The sequence below is a fragment of the Penaeus japonicus genome, unplaced genomic scaffold, assembly GCF_977035675.1.
Source record: "Penaeus japonicus unplaced genomic scaffold, GWHDUDI00000001_assembly GWHDUDI00000024, whole genome shotgun sequence".
In the NCBI taxonomy this organism is placed as follows: Eukaryota; Metazoa; Arthropoda; class Malacostraca; order Decapoda; family Penaeidae; genus Penaeus; species Penaeus japonicus.
The window spans coordinates 28,016,791-28,026,790 of NW_028234426.1; the positions used below are offsets into that span (position 1 = coordinate 28,016,791).

The 10,000-nt window shown below is 44.0% G+C and overlaps 1 protein-coding gene across 1 annotated transcript in view; it reads left to right on the forward strand.

Moving 5' to 3' along the window:
* LOC122259933 (m7GpppN-mRNA hydrolase NUDT17) overlaps positions 1-10,000 on the forward strand; it is a 12,745-nt gene that overhangs the window by 1,268 nt on the left and 1,477 nt on the right. Inside the window, exons 2-6 of the mRNA XM_086550921.1 lie at positions 1,951-2,534; positions 2,906-3,101; positions 3,501-3,709; positions 5,035-5,158; positions 9,128-9,218. Coding sequence (XP_086407047.1) covers positions 2,277-2,534; positions 2,906-3,101; positions 3,501-3,709; positions 5,035-5,158; positions 9,128-9,218 — 878 coding nt within the window. The 5' untranslated portion in view covers positions 1,951-2,276. The remainder of the gene's footprint in view (positions 1-1,950; positions 2,535-2,905; positions 3,102-3,500; positions 3,710-5,034; positions 5,159-9,127; positions 9,219-10,000) is intronic.

Below are 10,000 nucleotides of genomic sequence, written 5' to 3' on the forward strand. Positions count from 1 at the left end.
AAGGAGAGAGAGAGACAGAGGGAGATAGATTATCATATATCATTCGGACGGATGACCAAAGAGTCACCAATAATCAGCGTAAACACACACCACATTCCTCGACCTAGTTATTGTTTTGGAAGTGTGACACGAGTGCTATTGACAATCAAGGATGAAGAATGAGAGATCCTTTGCAATTGCTAGAATCAAGGAGTGAGAGTGAGTGAAGGTGTTCTGTAGATATGGGGGCTTCCTGTACGGATTTTTTTTTTTTTTTTTTTTTTTTTTTTGCACGCGGAGCTGACTGAGAATACATCTTTCTATTTCCTTTTGAATTGACGTGGGAGTTTAGATCTGCAATCTCAACAAAAGTCAACCAAATCATGTTTGCATTTGGGATAAGGTTACGGCAATGTTCATGTCAACTTTAATCAACATGGAAATATGACACGTGATAAACATATTAAAGTGTCATACTATTTAATTAATCACCGTAATTGAGAGCGCAAATATGGCAGGCTATCTATTTCGCTATTTCAATTAATATTATTTCCTCCTTAATTAACTGATTTTATCGTCCTGTCTACGTCGTCTGGAATATCGCTATATGATTTATTTTTTTTATTTTTTATATACAATCCCCAAGTACATTGCTTTTCGCTAGAGAAAAGACTTGGCATACACTGTCCATATGTATCATGGCAGTGCATGACAGTGCTTGCTCACATTCCAGCAGCGGTAGCCTGTGGTCGATATATTCTTCAATGACTTCACCTCATGTAGTTTGCGTGGATGATTGTGCATACGTGTGTGTGTGCGTGCGTGTGTGTGTGTGTATGTGTGTGTGTTATCATACTGTTCTAAGGTGATACTAACTGTGTATTCATGCGTTTAACGTATGGACGTATATGTGTAACCTGCGTGTGATAATTTGTAGATCTAAATAGAATTACTATAATGAGTTTTATGTGTGTGTGTGTGCCTGCGCGAATATGTTACTTGGTTGTTTTGAAGCGACGATATCTGTAGATTTTAAGCTCAAGGGCGTGTATGTGTTTGTTACTTTGCTGTTTCAAAGTCAAGTGGGGAAGTGTGTATGCCTGTCTGTATTACTTTCTTGTGATGAAGCAATTTAGTACAAATGTTTATATGCGGACGGGTGTGTGGACTTTACATTTGTCACTTCGTTATTCTAAATTGCAAGGGATGATTTAAATATGTTTTAAGTGAGTGTTCTTCCCATCATTATGTCTGCGTGTGTTTCTTTGTCCTTCTAACGTGAGGTATAACCTGACATAGTTTTTTATTTATTTATTTATTTTTTGTAGCGTGGTGTCAGGGCATTGGGTTTAATGGAGGGCACGTTTCTAAATAAAAACACATTCTCTCCGTCTCTTTGTTAGCCTCTGTTTCCTTTTCTTTTGCTTATTTGTCTTCCCCCTTTTTCCTCATATCGTCTTTCTGCCTCTCTTTCATCTAACATCCCTCTCTCTTTCCCTCATCTGAAGGAGTCCATCTCGCTCACCCACGTAAACGCCCTCCCTTTCTCAGTCCATCATTTAACATCCTTCCGTCTCGCCCTTATGAAACATCCCTATCTATCTCCCTCTTCCTCCCTCTTTCTTTTATATCTGTATCCAACGTCCTGCCCCCCCCCCCCCGTACATCTACCCAGCCTCCTTCCCCATCCAAAGCCCTTTCCTCCTCTATTCATCCCGCCACTTCATCCTCCCTTGCGTCCCTAGGGTATCGTCTGGGAACTTTGAACTTGTCAGTAATGTCCTTAGACTTCCTTTCCATAGCTACAAAGGGGTTATAGTGAACGCTGGATTAACAACAAATTTATTAAAGCCAAGGGAAACAAGCACATCAAATCGCGAAATTTTATACTGAATAACAAAAGAAAAGAATAAACGCTATATTCATAATAACACGCACTGCAATGCATTAACTAATTCTACATTATTCCAGGCCACATTTTATCTCCCACCTGGACAACGAGACGGGGAAAATACATGAATTTTATTCACTATAGCCACCGAGTTGCGTGAAGAGCAGCAAAAACACTCCCTCTTCTTCCTGTCCTCTCCCTCGCTTTGAGTCTGTCTTTTTCTTTCAGTCAGAGCTGAACTTGGTTTATTTTCTGCTTCGAGCAGGCTTCACGTCACGCGAGACTCGCAGTGCGAATAACGCAACTATTTGAAGCCATGGTGATTTGCGCAAATAGTAATCCACGCTAGCTTGTCACCCCTAGCACCCCTCTCGCCCCCCCCCTTCCTCCCGAAGCCCAAGGCCCGATGTCGGAGGCCTCGTACCGGCGCGTGGTCGTTCACGCCAGGCGGGACCGCAGCCTGCCCTTCCAGCCGGCTCAGTTCGACCAGTGTCTCCTCGACTACTTCGGCATCCACGACGACTTCGGCAAGTTGGAATGCTACATCGCGGACGGCATCGTGTACCTGCAGCCCCCGCCCAAGGCCCCGTCTGCGGGCTCTTCCGCTGCCGCGAAGCACAGCCGCAGGAAGGATATTCCGCGGGATCTTGCCTATAGGTTTCAGGTACGTTGCTGAAGGATCCTCCGGAGATGTGTGTGTGTGTGTGTGTGTGTGTGTGTGTGTGTGTGTGTGTGTGTGTGTGTGTGTGTGTGTGTGTGTGTGTGTGTGTGTGTGTGTGTGTGGGTATAGTCTATACATTATAATCAGACATCGTACTGACTCGTCATAGATAAAGGTGCTGATACATCAAATGATAAAGAAATTAAATGCACCGAATCAAAATATATCAATAGATTCAATAGGCATATGTACATCTGTTTTAAAAAGGGGTTGATAATGATAAAATACGCAGTGCAATAACATTCATAAATTCGTAAATCTGGGTTTAAGAGAAAAACACCAAAGGACTTACAGCACCGCCCCCCCCCCTCCAGCACCCCCCATTCTGCGCCGTCCACAAGATGGGTCCCGCGATGAGGGAGGCGCTGCCCCCCGAGGTGAGTGGCAGGGGCGTGGACGTGGGCGTGTGCATCCTGCTCGAGAGCGGAGATGGGCGGCTCCTGCTTACCCGCCGCGCACCGCACATGAGGACCTTCCCGGGCGTGTGGGTTCCTCCGGGCGGGCATGTGGGTATGTGTGGATAGGCTGAGTAGTGGCCACTTGCGAAATATATATATACATATATAAATACATATACATATATATATATATATTTATATATATACATATACATATATATATATACATATACATACATATATATATATATATATATATATATATATATATATATATATATATATATATGTATGTATATATGCCTCTCTCTCTCTCTCTCTCTCTCTCTCTCTCTCTCTCTCTCTCTCTCTCTCTCTATATATATATATATATATATATATATATATATATATATATATAATATATGCTTATGTATATATACATGTATACGTATATAAATACATACATACTTATACACACACACACACACACATATATATATATATATATAAAAGCGCACTCCGTGGCCAGAGGAGCGGGAGACCCTGGTGGGCGCCGGGCTGCGAGAGCTGCGCGAGGAGACGGGCCTGCGACCCGAGGGCGTGTGTCGCGTCCTCGGGCTGTGGGAGAGCGTGTACCCGCCCGTGCTCTACATGGGCGAGCCGCGGCGACACCACCTGGTGGTGTACTTGCACCTCAAGTGTGACCTGGCGACGGATGAGCTGCAGCGGTTGCTCAAGGTACGGCGGTGGCTCGTGGTCCGCGCTTCGGTTGGATGAGTTTTGCTTTTTTTCCTTTTTTCTTCTCTCCCTCATGTGGCGGAGCTAATTGGGGAGTGTAGCTGATGGTGACAACAACAGTGATGATGATGATAATGATAGATGATGATATACGTAATATCTTTATTAGTTGTAGCAGTAATGATGATGGTTATAATTATAACAATAGTAATAGTAATAATGATGATAATAATGATGATATTGATTATATTGGTGAAAATGGTAATATTAATAATAACAATAGTAATAGTTATACTACTATTACTACTTACTAATGATAGAAATAAGGATAATGATAATGTTGATAGTAATAATGATAATAATAGTGATGATAATGGTAATGCTAATAGTAATTATTATAGTAATGATAACAAAATTAATAATAATGATAACAATGATGATCATGAGTATAATAATAATACTGATGATGATGATGACAAAGACAATCATAATAAAATAATAGTCGAGGCAGTTACATGAATGAAACAAATTCATAACGATATTTGCACTCATTTTTACTAGAATCAAATCACAAATTTTCCAATCTTCCAACCTGAAGATCTAGTTTATTGCTAGTCTTCGTGTCGTCTCTCTGCTAGAGTGACCGAAGCCTACCAATCTTGTGTCTCTTTCGTTTTATTTGTGATGCGTTTGTGTTCATTTGATGACGATGGTGGCGGTGGTGATGGCGGGACTAGTCATGATAGTGATAATGATGATTAAAAAATGATAGAGATTCATATCTTTATCCTTAATAACATAATAATGTATGATAGAATAATATTTAAAGATAACTGGCTTATTGAATGGAAAGACAAAGTAATTCAACATGAAGAAAAAAAGATATACAAGCATATGCATGTGCTTTACCTTGCTAATTAAATATCCTCCACCCACCTAGAGCCCCATAATTACCCAACCACTCCATCCACACAGAGCCCCATAATTACCCAACCACTCCATCCACGTAGAGCCCCATAATCACCCAAACACTCCATCCACATAGAGCCCCATAACCACCCAAGAACTCCATCCACATAGAGCCCCATAATCACCCAACCACTCCATCCACATAGAGCCCCATAATCACCCAACCACTCCATCCACATAGAGCCCCATAATCACCCAACCACTCCATCCACATAGAGCCCCATAACCACCCAACCACTCCATCCACATAGAGCCCCATAATCACCCAACCACTCCATCCACATAGAGCCCCATAATCACCCAACCGCTCCATCCACATAGAGCCCCATAACCACCCAACCACTCCATCCACACAGCTACAACACCAAGAAGTGGACGCGTGCGTGTGGCTAACGAGGGAACTAGTGGAGGTGGTCATTTACGGGTCGTCGCGTCGGCCGAGCGAACCCATTCCTATCACACTTGTCAGCAAAACAGGAGGTACGTCCAGTTACGAATGGGTTGTGTGGTTCCTGGTTCCCTTTGCGTGTGGAGTCGGAGGGAGTAGTATTATTCCCAGTGTGGATGAAACAGGAGATTAGTGAGTGACTGGAGTGAGGCAGGACGCAGGGCCGTCCGGCAGCGGTGGGTGTGGGGTGCAGCGTTTCGGATTCTTTGTGTGTTTTTGATTTATAGGTTGTGCAAATTGATATATAGATCTGTTTCATGGTATCCAAAGCACTGTCGCATTTGGAGAAGGCGAATGTTTGCTGTATTGTTTTTGCAAGCTGGCTATGTGGAACACTTTTATCATATGTTGTTAAAAAGTATGGTAAAGGAATACATTAAACATATTGGAAAATTTTATATATATATATATATATATATATATATATATATATATATATATATATATATATATATGGGGGAGGGAGGAAAGGAGATACAGAGAGGGAGAGTGAGGAAAGGAGATACAGAGAGGGAGAGGGAGGAAAGGAGATTAAGAGAGGGAGAGGGAGGAAAGGAGATACAGAGAGGGAGAGGGAGGAAAGGAGATTAAGAGAGGGAGAGGGAGGAAAGGAGATACAGAGAGGGAGAGGGAGGAAAGGAGATTAAGAGAGGGAGAGGGAGGAAAGGAGACAGAGAGGGAGAGTGAGGAAAGGAGATTAAGAGAGGGAGAGGGAGGAAAGGAGATTAAGAGAGGGAGAGGGAGGAAAGGAGATTAAGAGAGGGAGAGGGAGGAAAGGAGATTAAGAGAGGGAGAGGGAGGAAAGGAGATACAGAGAGGGAGAGGGAGGAAAGGAGATTAAGAGAGGGAGAGGGAGGAAAGGAGATACAGAGAGGGAGAGGGAGGAAAGGAGATTAAGAGAGGGAGAGGGAGGAAAGGAGATTAAGAGAGGGAGAGTGAGGAAAGGAGATACAGAGAGGGAGAGGGAGGAAAGGAGATACAGAGAGGGAGAGGGAGGAAAGGAGATTAAGAGAGGGAGAGGGAGGAAAGGAGATTAACAGAGGGAGAGGGAGGAAAGGAGATACAGAGAGGGAGAGGGAGGAAAGGAGATACAGAGAGGGAGAGGGAGGAAAGGAGATACAGAGAGGGAGAGGGAGGAAAGGAGATTAAGAGAGGGAGAGGGAGGAAAGGAGATGCAGAGAGGAAGAGTGAGGAAAGGAGACACAGAGAGGGAGAGTGAGGAAAGGAGATGCAGAGAGGGAGAGGGAGGAAAGGAGATACAGAGAGGGAGAGGGAGGAAAGGAGATTAAGAGAGGGAGAGGGAGGAAAGGAGATACAGAGAGGGAGAGTGAGGAAAGGAGATACAGAGAGGGAGAGGGAGGAAAGGAGATACAGAGAGGGAGAGTGAGGAAAGGAGATACAGAGAGGGAGAGGGAGGAAAGGAGATTAAGAGAGGGAGAGGGAGGAAAGGAGATGGAGGGAGGGAGAAGGAGGAAAGAGATACAGGAGGAGAGAGGAAGGAGAAGAGAGGGAGGGAAAAGAGGAGAGAAGAGAGGGAGGGGGAGGAAAGGAGAGAAGAGAGGGAGGGGGAGGAAAGGAGATACAGAGAGGGAGAGGGAGGAAAGGAGATTAAGAGAGGGAGAGTGAGGAAAGGAGATACAGAGAGGGAGAGGGAGGAAAGGAGATACAGAGAGGGAGAGGGAGGAAAGGAGATTAAGAGAGGGAGAGGGAGGAAAGGAGATTAAGAGAGGGAGAGGGAGGAAAGGAGATACAGAGAGGGAGAGTGAGGAAAGGAGATACAGAGAGGGAGAGTGAGGAAAGGAGATACAGAGAGGGAGAGGGAGGAAAGGAGATTAAGAGAGGGAGAGTGAGGAAAGGAGATACAGAGAGGGAGAGTGAGGAAAGGAGATTAAGAGAGGGAGAGTGAGGAAAGGAGAAAGAGAGAGGGAGAGGGAGGAAAGGAGAGAGAGAGGGAGAGGGAGAGAGAGAGAGGGAGAGGGAGGAAAGGAGATACAGAGAGGGAGAGGGAGGAAAGGAGATACAGAGAGGGAGAGGGAGGAAAGGAGATACAGAGAGGGAGAGGGAGGAAAGGAGATACAGAGAGGGAGAGGGAGGAAAGGAGATTAAGAGAGGGAGAGGGAAGAAAAGAGATTAAGAGAGGGAGAGTGAGGAAAGGAGAGAGGGAGAGGGAAGAAAAGAGATTAAGAGAGGGAGAGGGAGGAAAGGAGATACAGAGAGGGAGAGGGAGGAAAGGAGATTAAGAGAGGGAGAGGGAGGAAAGATAGAGAGGGAGAGGAGAAGAGATAAGAGAGGGTGAGGAGGAAAGGAGATACAGAGAGGGAGAGGGAGGAAAGGAGATGGAGAGAGGAGAAGGGATAAGAGGAGAGGAGGAAAGGAGATACAGAGGGGAGAGGAGGAAAGGAGATAAGAGAGGGAGAGGGAGGAAAGGAGATTAAAAGAGGGAGAGGGAGGAAAGGAGATGAAGAGAGGAGAGAAGGAGAGAGAAGGAGATACAGAGAGGGAGAGGAGGAAAGGAGATACAGAGAGGGAGAGGGAGGGAGGAAAGGAGATACAGAGAGGGAAGGGAGGAAAGGAGATACAGAGGAGAGTGAGGAAGGAGATAGAGAGAGGAAGGAGATACAGAGAGGAGGGAGGAAAGGAGAAAAAGAGAGGGAGACAGAGGAAAGGAGAAAGAGAGAGGGAGACAGAGGAAAGGAGAAAGAGAGAGGGAGACAGAGGAAAGGAGAAAGAGAGAGGGAGACAGAGGAAAGGAGAAAGAGAGAGGGAGACAGAGGAAAGGAGAAAGAGAGAGGGAGACAGAGGAAAGGAGAAAGAGAGAGGGAGACAGAGGAAAGGAGATTAACAGAGGGAGAGAGAGGAAAGGAGATACAGAGAGGGAGAGGGAGGAAAGGAGACTAAGAGAGGGAGAGGGAGGAAAGGAGATACAGAGAGGGAGAGGGAGGAAAGGAGATACAGAGAGGGAGAGGGAGGAAAGGAGATTAAGAGAGGGAGAGGGAGGAAAGGAGATTAACAGAGGGAGAGAGAGGAAAGGAGATACAGAGAGGGAGAGGGAGGAAAGGAGACTAAGAGAGGGAGAGGGAGGAAAGGAGATACAGAGAGGGAGAGGGAGGAAAAGAGATACAGAGAGGTAGAGTGGGGAAAGGAAATTAAGAGAGGGAGAGAGAGGAAGGGAGATATAGAGAGGGAGAGTAAGGAAGTAGTTCTGTGATACATCGGCATTTCCATTCAACGATATATATTTTGTTTAAATCGAATTCTCTGTCTTCGTGTAAATGTACAGTGCCACGGAGTGCCACATCTTATAAGACAATAAGAATAAGGCAATTTGGCAGTGGTGTCACACTGTCAAGTACCGACTCTGTGTAGGCGGTACGCACAGAGGTTAGTATTCCACGGAGCGAAAGCGCCCGTGAGAAAGAGAGAGTGAGACGGGCAGAAAAACAGACCGCCAAAATGACGCCATCGTGTTGTGAAAAGTATTCTTTTATGCCTTATTCTACCATTAGGCACATGAAAAAGAAGAAACATGACAAACTGCTTTGTAAGTCGACATCGATAAGGGTTTATTTGCAAATGTGAAGATACTACATAAATATATAACGTCAACACAGCAATATACTTCACAATTTTATATAGGAAACGGGACATTGTTCGAACCAAGAGCTTGGTTGTTAAATAATTTTGTTTCTGCATTTGTGGGTCATCTGATGGATGTGTCTGCGTGTGTATGTGTTACATGCTTGATACATATACATATGTACATGTTTATATATATATATATATATATATATATATATATATATATATATATATATATATATTATATATAATCAGCTTTCCATTTTTTTTTTTTTTATTCCTTGATTAAATATTGTAATAATGATTCTTTTCAACAAGAAACTCGCGCATGATAACTCAGTCGTGTTAACCCAAAGCACAACTTCCCACAAATATACTTACCCAGAATTATAACTTCATGGTTCTCTCCCTTTCTCTTCCAGTTCACACCATCGGCCGCCTCAATCCCAAGGCCCTGAGGAAGAAGATGCCGGAGCCGGGGTTCGAGGTCGAGAGGCTCACCACGGGCACCCGGTGGGTACTTCTGGCGAGGTCCGATTGGCGCCAGCTTTTCTGGTAGATATTTCGCTGTGGGATTAGCGTGGGATGGGAATTCAGGGGCTCAGCAAATAGGGTCTCGCTACCGTGAAGATGTGTATATATATGTGTGTGTATATATATATATATATATATATATATATATATATATATATATATATATATATATATATATATATATGTATATGTATGTATATGTATGTATGTATCTATCTATATATATATTCTGGGTATAGTTAGATAGATAGATAAAGAGATAGATAGATACATACATACATACATACGTATATATATATATATATGTGTGTGTGTGTGTGTGTGTGTGTGTGTGTGTGTGTGTGTGTGTTTGTTTGTTTGTTTGTGTGCGTGTGAGTGTGTGTGTGTGTGTTTGTATGCGTGTGTCCGTGTGCGTGCGTGCGTATGGCAGTAAATTATTAACATTTCTCGTTAAAGTCTACGATACTAAATCGACAATTTCAACTTCGTCGTCTCTTGCTTCATTTTTCTCATCCCACACGAAGATTTATTATGCGTGTCATTAAATCCATATAACTACTTCGCTACCGAGAGAGAGAGAGGGAGGGAGAGAGAAAGGAAGAAAGAGAGAGAGAGAGAGAGAGAGAGAGAGAGAGAGAGAGAGAGAGAGAGAGAGAGAGAGAGAGAGAGGGGGGGGGGGGGAGGAAAGGAAGAAAGAGAGAGAGAGAGGAGAGAGAGAGAGAAGAGAGAGAGAGAGAGAGAGAGAGAGAGAGAGGGGGGGG